Genomic DNA, 16,272 nt, shown 5'->3' with positions numbered 1-16,272 from the left:
CAGAGCGCAAGCAGGAGAGGGGCAGAGAGAGGAGACACAGAATCTGAAGCAGGCTCCAGGCTCTGAGCTGTCAGCACAGAGCCTGACGTGGGGCCCAAACTCACAAACCGTGAGATCATGACCTGAGCTGAAGTCTGGAGCTTAACCGACTGAGCCACCCAGGCACCCCGAGTGTCCAACTCTTCATCAGTTCAGGTCATGGTCTCATAGTTCGTGGGATCGAGCCCCACGCTGGACTCTGTGCTGACAGCATGGAGTCTGCTTAGGATTCTCTCTCCCTCTCTCTCTCTGCCCCTCCCCTGCTCATGCTTTCTCTCTCTCTCGCTCGCTCTCAGAATAAACTTTAAAATAAATAAAATAAAATAAAATAAAATAAAATAAAATAAAATAATAAAATAAAATAAAATAATCTTAGATCCCCTTGATGAAGCTGTCATGCTAAGAGCAGTGCCAAAATAGAGCTTAAGGTCACCAGACTGAAGTGTCTCAGAACAAACATTACTTCACTCATCATGCTACCAGAGTTAGCCTCTTTAATCTGTCATTAGAATGTTGTTTGTTTTGTCTAATAATTATCTAGTAGAATGGATCTTTGATAAAGTAACCTACCCACACTTCTGAAGATCCTGTCATCTCTGGAAAAAAGTAATGTTGCTATAAATTGGTGGGGTATAACACCTTATTTCACTCAGTTAAATCTTAAAACAAAAAATCCTAATTAGGAAAACAACTTAGTTGTATAACTGAAACTAAATCATGAAGCCTCCAGGAGTTTTTCATTTCCTCCCTATCTCCACACATAGCTCAAGAAGGATGAGATGATAACCTGTTTCTCAATGGAACCCAGAATTTTATTGCCATAGCAGATGGATCCAGTTGCCAGTTCTCACTTCATATAGATCGAAACCTGCTTCTCATTGTTCTTCCAATCACGCTATTTGCCTGGAACCAAACTCATCTGAATTACTTAGAAATAGTTTTAAAAACTTTTTCCTGCTTATGTTCAAATGAGGACTCAGACTGGTAGTGGTGATATCAGATATCATGAGTGTTATGAATACATATCACATGGGATAGAAGAACTCTCCTTGTAAAAGAACCAGAGGAGGTCACCTTACAGATATTTCTTTGCTTTTCTGTATTTTATTGGCATTTTGGCAATACATTTTGTGACATTTGTGTTAAGCTAAATTCAAGGATGATTTGGGATATGAAAGATCAAATACACAGGCACTTAACCTGTGACTAAAGTCAAAACGTCTGTCACTAATACCCAGGAATATTTCCTGCCCTAAAAGTTCTCTATTCTTACACTGATAACATAAATATCAAAGTATCATGTGCCCAGCAACTCTGTGAAACCCTCTTTCAAAGGAGGTTATCTCCTGGCTCTCCTAAACAAAATGCTAACAATATATCTGAAAGTCTGAGCATAGTCTGTCTTTTGCTACAGTCATGCATTTATCTATAGACGGATGAAGACAAGAAATACAAATATGGGCTCAAAATGAACTGTGCTAATTTTTATTTTCTTAATAGGCCTTTTATTTTTCTGGAAGTAGAGAATAAATTAAAAAAAAACTGATTAAGGGGAGCCTGGATGGCTGAACTGATTGAGTGGCCAACTTTTGATATTGGCTTAGGTAGCAATCTCCCGGTGGCAGGACTGAGCTCTGTGTCAGTTCTGGGCTGAGCATGGAGCCTGCTTGGGATTCTCTCCCTCCCTCTCTCTTTCAAAATAAATAAATAAACATTTTTAAATTTTTTTAAAATAAAATACCAATCAAATAAAATATTGATATACAACATAACATGTAATATAGATTGCCATGAATAAATTTCTCATATCATAACCAGAGTTATCATTGGGAAGAAAGAAGATACTAATGTGGAATAAAGGAAGTCAAGAAATGCTACTGGGGGTACGATCAGAACAGGAGTAATCAGTATGAATTCATGATTAAGTATAGATACATACATGTTTGGATTTTTTCCTTTTATCTGTTAAAAGTGCCTAGTAGCATAGAGCACATCTAGCACCCAGATCTTGGTTTCTAGGTATCATCCGCCATGAAAAGGAACCAGAGATCCTAGGAAATCTCCTAGGAGAAAGGAGAAATGGACTGTAGCTAGGACAGTACAAGACAAGTCTGGAATATCTTCTTATGCCAGAAAGCAAGGGAGTGCCCAAAAGGATACAGGAGCCTGCTTGATGGACTACCACCAGCCAAATCTAGGAAGTCCAGCCAAATCCAGAACAATCTGAGCATTGATAAGGTAAGTAAGAGACTGCAATCCGTTAAATAAAACAGAAATTCATGAGTCCATACTGATCGTATATAAACAATAAAGAAATAAATACAGAAAGTAGAAGGGATGGCTCTTCCCAACAGTAAAATGCCAACTCATAAATACAGAGGAAGTGATAAGAGTTGAAAATTGTCATTTTGCAATAATCATAATATTCATTCAATCAGTATCACAAACATGATATGTAGAATACTCTATTTTCTTCTGAAATAATAAAATAAAATCCAAGACCTATAGATTTATTTTCATACAAGTTTTCCTAGATAAAAATGAGGGCTGTAATTGGTTTTAAGACAACTCTACTATGCTGTAATCACAGTGGTAAAATTCTGTTCTGGTGAAAATTGGTACTTTATTAACACCAAGCTTCATAGTTTGAAAGAACACCTAAGAAGACTGATAAAAGGAAATAAGAATGGTTCCTTTCCTCAGCTCCCAACACACAGCATATGTTACTTCTCGGGGAAGCGTAAAACTATTGTCTAGAAGCCAGAAAGGAAGAAAAAAAATAAACTAGAGAAGGTAAACTAATCTATAGAGTTTGAAATAGAGGAAAACAGGTGTGGGACTCTGGTTCTAGGTTTTAAAACAATTTTATTTGAATTAATAACTACATAAAAATTAACCATATATCATTTTCTTGAGCAAAGGAAGCCTAAGTCAGAGTTAAAATACACTGAGAATGGACAATTAAAGCAGTACTACAAGAGTCTATTGGCCCCTGCTGGCCTATATCATTAAGTTGTATACTTACCATGGGTGGGTTTTATAGCATGCAAATTATATCTCAAAAAAAAAAAAAAAAACCTGCTGTCATTTATTGAATACCATAACAGGAATTTGCACTAGGGTTTAAATAGCACTGCCTTCAGTGATATGCTGATAAATTTTTAAAAACCAGTTGACTGGTAGAAAGAATGTTTTAGCACATGATTTACAAATAATAAAAATCACAAGACTCCTTATTGTAATTCCATACACTTCAGTGTAACCTGCTATTTCTTGCAAAATCCACTATCACTTTTTATAATTATTTCACCAAGTGTCAAGAATTCAAACAATAAATAAATGCTTGATTTTTATCCGATTCAGCAAAGAAGTTGCTCACATTAGTGACAGAGTGCAGTTCTGCTCTGAATGTTGGCTGACATTTTTGTTTCTATTGATGAGTAAGACATAAGTGAAACAATGAAGATGTATGCCAGAACTTCACTTATTGTTCAATGATGGGAGCAACTTCTTGGCTGAAATCATGATAATTTTCCAATTCTGAGAGAATATTTCCTTAATTTTGGGAGGCTACTGACAATGTGACTGCCACAGCCATCAAATGTGTTAAGTTTAATCTTCATTAACATTTTTACTATCACCTTGAGTCTGAAGACAATCGACAGCAACTCAAGCTCTGCTTTGTATCACTTGACGATCCCCATAGTGTAAACACGCTCACCATGGCTAGTTTCAAGCAACCAACGTGACATCACTGAATGCAGAGCTGAGAAGAGACGTGCAGAATCACACTACTAACCAGTATTTCCACATACATATCTTATAAGCATTGCTAATAGTAAAACACTGAAAAACGATTAGAAAGGGATGAGTTTTGAGGTTTTTAACTTCGTTTTTAAAATAATTTAATGGGTGGGGCGCCTAGGTGGCTTGGTGGGTTAAGCGTCCGACTCCAGCTCAGGTCATGATCTCACGGTCTGTGAGTTCGAGCCCCTCGTTGGGCTCTGTGCTGACCGCTCAGAGCCTGGAGCCTGTTTCGGATTCTGTGTCTCCCTCTCTCTGACCCTCCCCTGTTCATGCTCTGTCTCTCTCTGTCTCAAAAATAAATAAACGTTAGGGGCGCCTGGGTGGCGCAGTCGGTTAAGCGTCCGACTTCAGCCAGGTCACGATCTTGCGGTCCGTGAGTTCGAGCCCCGCGTCAGGCTCTGGGCTGATGGCTCGGAGCCTGGAGCCTGTTTCCCATTCTGTGTCTCCCTCTCTCTCTGCCCCTCCCCCGTTCATGCTCTGTCTCTCTCTGTCCCAAAAAATAAAAAAAAAAAAAAAAAAAAAAAAAAAAACATTGAAAAAAAAAAATAAATAAACGTTAAAAAAATTTTTTTTAATAAAATAATTTAATTGGAAGTTTATGTAATTTAATTTTTAATAATAACAGTGTTTAACTTCCAGCTCATTAAATACCTGGTATTTCAACAATGGCTCTCATCAACCTCATCTAGCACACCACTGACCCTTCCTTTTACTATCAAGAAAGCTGAATGTCCCAGAGGCTGTCACTACTGAGACCTGGTCACACAGGACAGTGCCAGCCAGGTCTGTCTATATTCAAACTTCTTTCTGCCTCTCTTTGAAACGTAGGTAGCTGCTGACCTACTCACACATCAACACCCAAACACCTTAATGTGAGTGGATTTATCATCTGTTGGGGTAGTCATTGCTCTCCTTCCCAATAGGCAGAATGCAAAACCCAAGCAGGCAAGGAGGAAGGAACAAATGGAAAGAGAACAACTACCTGGCACTTTCGTTCGAGAGGCGGCAGGGTCATTCCCTCCTGAGATATGGCTAAATTAAGATTTAGCAACCAGCACTTGTGCAACAACTGGTAAAAATAATAGATCGTTTATTGTTTTTTGTTTTTTTTTTAACGTTTGTCATTCAGGGTTGCATTTTACACGTTTTCACTGTATTTAATGAAAACGTTATTAAAGACTCATCTTAGAGGTCACAGCAAAGGACAAATATTAAAAATCAAATAAGTTTCCAAGAGAGAAAAAGAAATGTATCGGAACAAATCACTTAGCTTTTAACACAAACTTGGCTCCAAGTCTGGCCCACTCCTTCGCCACCGTATTTTCAAATAGGCCGCCTCTGCCCTCCTTGACTGCCAACTAGTGGTGCCAGGTTGTGGCACATGCCAGCTTCACATCTCCCATTTCAAGGCATTTTGGGAGAAAATACTATGATAATTAGCATTAAAACGCCGTAAGTCATAAAATCGCTCAGGAGCCATCTTAATTTACACTGTGGAGTTCCAGTACAAAAGTGTTTTTGAAACTTTTTAGACACAGTAGGTTTCAGCAAAAAAGCGCGGTCTTACCAAGCGCGCAGAGAGACTTCAACTGCACCCAGAGCCTCCACAGCAGCCGCGGCGCCAGCGCAGCGAAACGCAACGCAGAGCCTCCAGCCAGCGCCGCAGCCGCACTTGCGCACTCAGTTCCTTCGCGGGCTGCTCAGCCCCGCCCCTCAGAGATGCGAAGTTCCCAGAAAGGCGCCAGGCAGAGAAACGCTCACGCGCGAGACGCGGCCGCGCAGGCGCAGTCAGGGCCCCCTCACCTAGCCGGAGCTTTTTCCCCTCCGTGGTCTTTGGCTTGCGAAGTGCCGCTGGGCTTCGCATTTGTTGAAAGGCTGGGGTCGTGGACCCCCGCAAGGTGTCAGCAGCACGGAGGTGCAGGGCGTCGTCGAGGGTGCGGGGCCGGGCGCCGCCGGTGGCGCGCTCCGCCCCGGGGCCCCCGCCACTGCTCTGGGCCAGGCCCTGGCTCCAGCCTCCGTCCCGGCCCCGGCCTCGCAGTTCACCCTGCTGGTGATGCACCCCTGCGGAGGGCAGGACGAATCTGCGGCGGAGGGCGTTCTCAGGCAGCCTACGGCCCTGGGGGACGGCGCCGGGACGGGCAAGTCCATTAGGTACCTGTGCGAAGTGGCGGGGGCTGGCGAGGAGGAGGCAGGGGAGGATGAAGCCGACCTGCTGGACACTTCAGACGCCCCGGGGGGAGGCGAGAGCACGGCTAGTTTGGAGGATCTGGAGGACGAGGAGACACACTCGGGGGGCGAGGGCGGCAGCGGGGGAGCCCGGAGACGGGGTGGCGGCGGGGGCAGCATGAGCAAGACCTGCACCTTCGAGGGCTGCAGCGAGACCACGAGCCAGGTGGCCAAGCAGCGCAAGCCTTGGATGTGCAAAAAACACCGCAACAAGATGTACAAGGACAAGTACAAAAAGAAGAAAAGTGATCAGGCCCTGAACTGCAGTGGGGCCGCCCAGCCTGGCAGCGCGGGAAACGTCAGACTGGAGGTATCAGACCTTAGCTGGGGTCTTGGGGAGTGGGAGGTGGTTAGGGAGGAAACAACACTCTTAACGCAAACCGCGTTTCCAGCGCTGCCCGCCGGCTCCCAGATGAGCCAGGTTGCTATGGCTCGACTTGTGGCAGAGAGTGAGTGAGTGCTTGTCCTCAATTAGGATTTATACACACATGTGCAAAGCCTTAACCGTTCGGGTACATCCTTGTGAGAGATGAATAAGTGTCAATGGAAATGTTGTGACATATCAGCAGACCTGTTATTTCGAAGATCTGCAATATGGGCTGGAAGGACAGGTAGTAAGTGAATGATGTGGTTCATCGCTAAAGGAGCAGGCAAAGAGACCTTAGGAAACTAGATGAAATTATACTTTAGAGAAGGTAATCTCTTCCTGATTGCATTACCCTATTCACAGCGTACTGTTACCAGTATCCCTATTTTAGTACCCAACTCTTAGTACCCCATTGCTAAGTACTCTGTTCTTAGTGCCCTGGTCTCCCTTAATCTTATTCTTTTGTACTCTGTTTTCAGTAACTCTATTCTCAGTAGCCTTATACTGTCCTCAGTACTCCCATGCTTAGTACCCTGTACTTAACCTTGTTCTCAGTATCCCTTTTCTTAGTACCTTGTTCTAACTATCCCTTTTCTTAGTGCCCCTAGAAAGGGAAATGGAATAATAATGGGGTGTAGGTCTCAGAAGATTTTTGGAGTGTTTAATTTGAATTGTTTTGAAGGTTAAAGCCAGTGCTCTGGTGTTGGACTTTGGGCTACAAATCTCCATTCCATCATCATTTGCTGGTGGTGTGGCCTTCTTGAATAGGTTGTTAAACTCTTAGAAGCTTCAGCATCTTCATCTGTAAAGTGGATTTTAAAATGGTACCTGGTTTGTAATGTTGCAGTGAGCATGTGAAATAGTCCATATTGAGTGTTCACACAGTGTTCACACTATCTAGCAGATAGTAAAAGCCAATAAACCTTAGCCACTATTATTGTCATTATTAGTAGTATACTTGGAAGTTGTTACAGATAAGCAGATATTTCATCTGTGTGTTTTCCTCCTTTTAATAAAAGCTATAGTCCCTCAGTACATTGAAAAATTGAATTTTGTTAAAAATGATCCAGAAAAAATTTTAAACTGAAAGCTGTCCTAGAATGTATTCTGAAAGTCTTTAAATTTCTTAGTTTTTGCTGGACTTGAACAACCTCATTGCTAAAATTTTAGACTTTGGGATTGTTTATAAATGTAATGTTATAACTATTTTTAAAATTTATAGCACTCAACATGTCACACTTAATTTACACTAATTAATTAGGGCCTGAGTGACTTCTCTTTCCCTTTCATCTCATTGAGTCTTAATCTGTTTAGGGTAAAAGGATTTATTTGAGAATCTGATAAAACCTAATGAACCCTTTTCCCAGAAAAAATATATACATGTAGGTATTTAATTTGCATACACATTATAGAGTTCAAAACCCCTGTGGACCTGGACCTGTGTCCTTGTAAAATGTATTTTACCAAATCTTAGATTACAAGGAATTATGGAAATAAGCATTTCACTTATTACAGAATGAAATTAAGGTTGATTTTTTGCCCCCTATATGTTCCAAAGTTACTCCTGTGTTTCAAATTCACTTCAGAATTCTTCAGAGAGAGAATATACTTCTTTTCAAGAAAGAGGTATTTTACCTATAGTTACTTTTTTTCTTTTAACTGTCCAGCTTTTACATCTACAGTTTGAGGAAAATGTATAAAAGGCAAATAGATATTGAATTAAGTCTCCCCCTCGACGTCCCACAAAGAAGAATCTTAATAATTTTCCTATTCTAAAATAATTTGCATGATTTTTTAGGAAAGAGAAGTAATTGCTATAAGCAAGAATTAATACCCTGCTGTACCATTTGTCTTATATTATGGGACACTTTACCAGTTCTGAGACTTGAAGAGCTGTAAGTCTTTATCTTTGTTGAACCGAGTGTGAAGAAAACCAACAGTGACCATCAGGATATAAGGGGCAACTGTATAGCACTTCTTTAGTAGTGGAAAGGAGGACAGATCATTATAGGCTGAGATACTCTGGAAAGGCTTTGCAGAGAAAATATAACTCGGTATAAGCCAGAAAGGGTGGCTAATAGTTTATGCTTAATCAGCTAAGTGTTTTATGTGCCAGACACTGTGCAAAGCTATAAATGGAGTGTCACATCCTTTAGCAATGCTAGATAGGTGCTGTATTTCACATACATGGAAACTAAGGGACAGAAAGGTTAAGTAACTTGGTCTAGGTCTTATAGCCAGCAAATATTCAAACCCAAGTAGTCTGATTCTAGAGCCTTCACTCACATAGTGTATCCTCACACAATACTGTTTCCCTCGAATTTGGGTAGGTGAAAGAAAACGAAGCTCATCTTAGTAAAAGGAAGTGGGAATACAGAAGACACTTTTGGGAAGAAACAGGAGGACCACTCTAGCTAGAGTGGAATATTTATGTGGAAAATTCATGAAAAATAAATTTGGAAAGAGAATTGGAAGCCAGTTTATGTATGGTGTTGAATGGCAGGTTATGGGATTTAGGTTTGGAGTCTTTAAATGAAGCTTCTAATTAGGAAGTAACAGGGCTCTACTCTAATGGGATGGTTTAAAGTCAAGGCCTGTAGACTTAGAGACTTTAGGAGATTATTATAGTAGGACTGATGGGCAGTGGTAGGGGTCTTTTGTAGTGTGAAAAGCAAATTAGAAATTAAGGTTTTTAAAATCATTTACATAAATCAAATAAGGAACAAATATATATAATATTTAGTCTATGCATCTAAAAGTGTATTATATGAGAGAACACATAAAAGGAACTAGGGATAAAATAATTGACTTATGGGGTTGATCATTATCCTTAAATATCTAAAAGGCTATCGTTTAGAAGAAGCAGTAGGTTTATTTTGCATAGTTTAAGTAACTAGGAACCTTAGGTGAAAATCACAAGACATATGTCTTTCAGCTCGACCTAAATAAAAGCCACCTAGATGTTGGAGTTACTTAAAACTAAATGGGATGCCTCAAAAGTTGGTAAACTCCTTAGGGCAAAAGGTGTTGAAAATTTTTGAAAAAGGAATTTGAACACTGTAGAAGTTTGGACTAGCTGACTCAAGGTTATTTCTACTACAAGCTTCTGTGTTTTTGTGACATTAACATTGTGAATCTACATAGTGCTTTTCTGGGGTTGTAAGAATAACACCATCAAGTCAGTTTCATTATTTCGTTTCTGTGCACACAAAAATGAAATAGTGCTACATGTAGTTAATCCTGTGGGGAGTGAGGGAGGAAGAAATTATTTTTGTTTTCTCTGGTATCAGAATGCTCTTTTTCAGTTTTTTTTTTTTTTTTCCTTTACATTTTGCGGCCTGAAGTGTTTAGGGATTGAACATTTTTGTCACATCCAGTTGATAAACTTCTCTTAATGAAAGAGAGAAAGTGGGTATTCTAACAGAGAACTCAGAGCCAGTGGGGAAAGAGGTCAGGAGAAGAAAACAGCTTCAGTAACCACCTAAATAAAGAGCAAAGAGAGGAGAGTAAATTTACATATGGCTTCATGGTAAAACACTTACAGTTTTATATTTGCTTAGTTAGAATTTCTGGGTGTGGTCAGTATTGTATCAGGTTTTCTAAGAGTCAGAATATCTTAGTTAACTACAATAATATTTAGTTATGCTAAAGTATTTAAGTTTCTGTCAGGTAACGGGATACATATTTGGTAGTTAGTGCTGCTGATTTTGTTTAGTTAAGGATGTCTCAGACTGGTTTTCATTTTAGAACTTAACTATTTTGGCTATACCAATAGCAGGAGATTATTTATACCAGTGCTTTCTAGTCTTTTCAAAGCCAGTTTGTCATTTTTTTCCTAGTGACTTCCAAAGTTTGAAAGCTTCGTCTATCAGTTGCTTCTTTAATATTTTACTGCTCCCCCTCCCCGCATTTAACTGTTGTTGTTAAATGGGCAAGAAACTATCAGGGTGTCTCATTAGCAATATGTAAATTGCCTTTGAGTTTATGTATTCCATCCAAAGGCAGACAAACTTTGTTTTGGCCTGAGTGGCTTTATCTGAAGAGAATGTTTAATTTCCACTTGGCATTTTTTGTAATATTGAAAATAGCTAACAAGTAACTCTTTGCTTCTTCCACCTCTGCCCCACTATTGATTTTGAGACCTTCAAGAGACTGAAGATCCCAGGTTGGAAATCGTAGAAGGTGAGGGAGTGAAGAATGTCCTATAAAATTAACTGCCATCACTTTACCTATGACTTAAACAGGGATTTTCCCAATGTTTCACAGGGACTAGGCAAGAAGGAAGAGAAGCTGAGACCCATTCCTTACATCATTGAAAGCTTACAATCATGGATTATTATTTAACTTAATCCTATTTGTATTTTTATCATTTATCCCAGGAAAGTACAGATAACATACTCTCCATTGTTAAACAAAGAACAGGAACCTTTGGGGATCGTCCTGCAAGACCCACTCTTTTAGAACAAGTGTTAAATCAGAAAAGACTGGTAAATATCTGTTTGTAAAGTACTTACAAATTTGTTAACAAAAGTTTTTATAAATAGAATTATGTAGTTTTTGTGATTTTAAAACTTGTTAAACGGTTACCAGGATCAAATTGTTCTTCCACCACATACTAGAATGTCATAATGCTCTCCCAAAACTGGATGAGCTGAAACACCTTTATTCCTTTATCTTCACTGACTAAACCTTGAATATCTGAGCAAGATAGGGTTTTAAAAGAGACTTTCTTGGTACTGAATTCTGTGATTTATGGGATAATGCTTTAGTGGTATGGAAGTATAATTAGGCTACCATTTAAGAAAGATCTCTATTATAAACTTGGTAGAAGCATCAGAATTCAATCAGAAAAAGAGAGATTATTCAATAAATACTGAAATAACTGGTTAATAATTTGAGGACAAAAAAGAATTTAACTAATCATGTCACTGTACGTCAAAATAAATTCCTGATAAAGATTTTTAAAAAATGGCATTGAAACTTTATCTCAAAAATATTTTTCTGGCTTAAAAGAAATAGACAAAATTACAAAGAAATGAATACTATAGTCAAAAATGGTGGTAAAAATGCAAACTTCAAAATAACATATAGGAAAAATCTTTGCAACAAATATAAGAGACTGTGGTTAATATGGTTGACATTTTTAGTTTACAAAATATTTATATAAGTTGATGAGGAAAAAGTTTTGACTTTAATATATTGCAAAAAATATGAACAGGGAAAAAAAGCAGAAATGCCACCATTTAATGATATGAAAAGGTATTCAATGTCAGTAAAAATCACAATAAACAGTACAACAGATGAAAATTATTTAAATGATAACAAACAATGACGTTGAGGGTTCCATGAACTAGATACTCATTCTTTTGATGGTATCATATGTTGGTATAATAAGACTTCTGCAAAGCAGTTTGGCACTATGTATCAGAAGTCTCCAAACTAATCATTCATTTAGCTCAGCAGTCATACTTACTGTGGAGATCTTTGCAGGAAATAAATTCTGTATATGGATAAAGTTAAGCATAAAGATGTTGCCAGAAATGTAATTATCACAGTTAGTAAAATTGTAGTTTAAACAGCTTAAATGCTCAAACAGTGTCATAATAACTGAGTAGACTATTGTGCATTTACTTAATAGAATTTGGGACTATCTTTACAAATACATGTTTTTATTGAAGTATGGTTGACTACAACTAAGTTGTTTTTTTTTTTTAATTTTTTTTTTCAACGTTTTTTATTTATTTTTGGGACAGAGAGAGACAGAGCATGAACGGGGGAGGGGCAGAGAGAGAGGGAGACACAGAATCGGAAACAGGCTCCAGGCTCCGAGCCATCAGCCCAGAGCCTGACGCGGGGCTCGAACTCATGGACCGCGAGATCGTGACCTGGCTGATATGGTTGACTACAACTAAGTTTTAAAACAAGTAACTAGAAAATGTACTTTGCTCTAATGTTAAGTTTTGTTTTGTTTTTTTTTTTAAAGTTTATTATATTGAGAGAGACAGAACAGTCAGGGGAGGGGCAGAGAGGGGGTGGTGGGGGCAGATAGGGGGTGGTGGGGACAGAGGATTTGAAGCAGTCTTTGTGCTGACAGCAGAGAACCTAACATGGGCCTCGAACCCACAAACCGCAAAATCATAACCTGAGCCGAAGTCAGATGCTTAACCAACTGAGCCACCTAGGTGCCCCTCTAATGTTAAGGGTTTTTTTTGTTTTTGTTTTTTTTTTTTTAATTTTTTTTCAACGTCTTTTATTTATTTTTGGGACAGAGAGAGACAGAGCATGAATGGGGGAGGGGCAGAGAGAGAGGGAGACACAGAATCGGAAACAGGCTCCAGGCTCCGAGCCATCAGCCCAGAGCCTGACGCGGGGCTCGAACTCACAGACCGCGAGATCGTGACCTGGCTGAAGTCGGACGCTTAACCGACTGCGCCACCCAGGCGCCCCTCTAATGTTAAGTTTTAACATCAGTATTTAATGATAGTATTTCCACCTTGTTCAGTTTATCTTTTTCAGTTTTTTGGAACCAAAGTATTTTTTCTCCTCATCAATTTCTATAAGTATTTTATTATAGTAAAATCATACTAACCAGAGTCTGTTATAGTTGTTATATGACTTTATATTTTATTTTTTTTTAATTTTTATTTATTTATTTATTTATTTTTGGGACAGAGAGTGACAGAGCATGAACGGGGGAGGGACAGAGAGAGAGGGAGACACAGACTCGGAAACAGGCTCCAGGCTCCGAGCCGTCAGCCCAGAGCCTGACGCGGGGCTCGGACTCACGGACCGCGAGATCGTGACCTGGCTGAAGTCGGACGCTTAACCGACTGCGCCACCCAGGCGCCCCTATGACTTTATATTTTAAAATGACAGTTGTACAAAACTGTATATATTTTTTTTGATCAGTCATATTCTGTCTTTTCTGAACTGTTGGTAATGTGCTAATATTACTTTTATTAATACCTATATACCCATACACACACACACACACACACACACACACACAGGCACTTTAATTTCTTCAGAAAGACTTAATAGGCTAGTAGGAGAAATTGGATCCTTAAGTGGATTTCCACACTAGCATCTAACGGCCATTTTCACATGTGGCCCCTTTTCATGTCCTTGTTTTTCTTGCTATAATCTTGGGCCAGTGCTATTCTTGGCTGCTCTTATGTTTCATAGACAATATATATGCTGGCACATCAGTAAAGCATTTCCTTTGTGTTCAAAGTCACCAATAAGATCAGGCTTCACTCACTATTTTTAGGTTTTAGTATTTTGATGTATGACATCAAATTTTATTATTATTAGTTTGCAGTTTAATTGCAATGCATCAGATGCAAGGGTGAATGCAAAGGCATGTTTTATAAGCATATTGTGCCTTGTGCAGGGACATAACAGTAATTTTATAGCATGTGAAGATAATCCCATAAGAATAATGCTAACAAATATATTTTTTCTTTTTAAGTCATTACTAAGAAGTCCAGAAGTGGTGCAATTTTTACAGAAACAGCAACAACTATTAAATCAGCAAGTTTTGGAGCAAAGACAGCAGCAGTTTCCAGGAACATCAGTGTGAAAGAATCTATCAAGAAGATCTACATGGTTTTTATTTTGTTGTAGTAGATGGACATATTTTTATACTAAAGATAAATGGGGTAAGACATGCCAATGAAACATAAGCAGTCATTTTCCTGTAAATGTATGTGTGCATTTGGGGATAAATAAGTATTGCACCTTGTGCATCTAATCCTTTCAGGTTACCGTGAATCTGAAGAAACAGCTTATCTTTCCAAAATAACATTTAATTACAGTTGTTTTTTTAAACAAAGTGTTCCTCTTCAGTCATAGTTACTGAAGGTAATGGAGCATTTACTTTCTGTGGAAGTCAAAAAGTTAATAGATACTAATCTTTGGTCATTTAATTCAGTGGTTCTTATCAAGGGTCATCTGCAAATGTACGGATATGTTTTTGTTGTCACAGTGACCTTGAAAACTCCTAGTTTTTTAGTGAATGGGTCAGGAATGCTAAGTGTTGAATGGTGTCTGGCATGGCCCTTCACAACTAATAATTATCTTACCCACAATGCCAGTAATCCTTCTCTTAAGATACACTGATAGTTGTGATACTACTTGTGATGATAAAATGTAGTCAGGGCACCTAGAATTGGATTCTTGTAATAACCTTTTCTTTACAGTTAAGACTGGAGCTGTCAAAGAGGTAAGCATATTTTAAATGTGTAAGGAAAGTGATCATTGTTACTATCTGTGAAATTAGGATGTGCATTTCTTTTCAGGCATGTGCTGCTAAAACCTAGGAGAGGGGTTATCTAAGTACACTGGAATGAAAGCATCTCTTCAAGTTGGCTTCTCACTTCATGTTACCTATTAGTATTGATCTCTTTTAAAGCAGACTTGTGTGTTAAATCTGTGAACGGTATAGATGTATCTCATTCCACCAATGTCAGGACAAAAAAAAATTTTTTTTGATACTCATTTTCCTTTTCAAAAAGAGATTCTGAAAGTGAAAATAACACTCCACCATTTTGTCAATGTTTTCCGAAACAGCTAACTTAAGATCGTATTATTCCTAAAGTTCACAGAATGATGGGTAACTGGATAGATAACTTTTTCCTTGTATCTTCTCCTAGGAAAAGTTTTAAAAGGCAAGCCTACCAATAAGAGTAACCAATCAAATGTCAAGAGAGGATTTCCAATGTTAGATAATAAATGTATGTCTCTTAAGTTTAACTGCCAAAATGTGTTTGTTTCTTGGGTTTTAAGCCCTGAAATATGTATCAAGTTAAACTTAGTCATGGCTGTTCTAAGAAGTACTTAAGGAGAGAAAGAATATTTTTGTTTATTTTTTATGTGTGGTTTATACCTGCCTATCTGTGCAAAAATAACAGATTTCACCAAAATTATTCATTAAAGCCCAGTTGTTGACCTTTGCATTGTCTGATTCACTTGTTCTGTTCTTCAGTTTTTTCACTCTGGATGCAGAGGAATTCATTTACATTTGTTATTAACTGTTAGTTCTCTTACGGTATTGGAGCTTTACTTAATCCCTACAGTGTAAATAAACTTTTATGGTGAAAAAAAATCAGCTTATCCTTTAAATAGGATAGGAGGCATATGAAAGGAGGGAAAGTAATAGGCCAGGGAGTGCTGAATTAAAATAAAAGAGATTGAATTTATATGTAAGTATCTATCTCAACATATACTTGAAGATAAATCACTAAAACAATAAGGTTTTTACTTATTTGGGGGTAGATTTATTGCATGTGTCACTACTAGTTTATCCCTCCATGTGCTCATAACTTTCACCTTATGGCTTTACAGCTCCTCCCACCAGGAAGTTGACTTTATTTACCTATCCCTTAAATCTGAACGACTGGCCTGTGACTTGTTTTAGCCAATAGAATGCATAAGAAATAATATGCCAACTTTGAGTAGATTTCCAAAGATTTTGAATAGTTGCCCTTGTTCTTTTAGAACCCTACTCAGCTGCCTACTAGCCTAGCCCAGCCTAGTTTGCTGGACAAGGAAACACATAGCCCAGGCACCTTAGTTACCAACAGCCTGTAACAGCCAGGCATGTGAGTGAGGCTGTGCTAGACTAGCTATCCCCCAGGCGACCTGCCAGCTGACTGTAGATGCATTTGAAATCCCAACCCAAATCAGCCAAACCTAGCCCAGAACTACAGAACCACCCAGCTGGACCTGTAGAGTTGTGAGCAATAATAAATGTTTATGACTGTAAGCCACAATGTTTTGGGGCGGTTTGTTACACAGCATTCTTGAGAGGAGGTAACTGATACACCTAGCTA

General features: G+C 38.7%; 1 protein-coding gene across 1 annotated transcript; it reads left to right on the top strand.

Annotated features, from left to right (window-relative positions):
- The first annotated feature begins 5,592 nt into the window (after positions 1-5,592).
- RFXAP (regulatory factor X associated protein) lies at positions 5,593-15,394 on the top strand. The gene is made up of 3 exons (XM_058687237.1): positions 5,593-6,382; positions 10,819-10,926; positions 13,911-15,394. The coding sequence occupies exons 1-3, from the start codon at positions 5,900-5,902 to the stop codon at positions 14,019-14,021; spliced, it is 702 nt and encodes a 233-aa protein (XP_058543220.1). The 5' UTR covers positions 5,593-5,899; the 3' UTR covers positions 14,022-15,394.
- Positions 15,395-16,272: the final 878 nt, after the last annotated feature.

Source organism: Neofelis nebulosa, chromosome 1 (assembly GCF_028018385.1).
Source record: "Neofelis nebulosa isolate mNeoNeb1 chromosome 1, mNeoNeb1.pri, whole genome shotgun sequence".
In the NCBI taxonomy this organism is placed as follows: Eukaryota; Metazoa; Chordata; class Mammalia; order Carnivora; family Felidae; genus Neofelis; species Neofelis nebulosa.
Note: the sequence above shows the minus strand (reverse complement) of the source record. Positions and strands in the feature narration are given on the sequence as shown.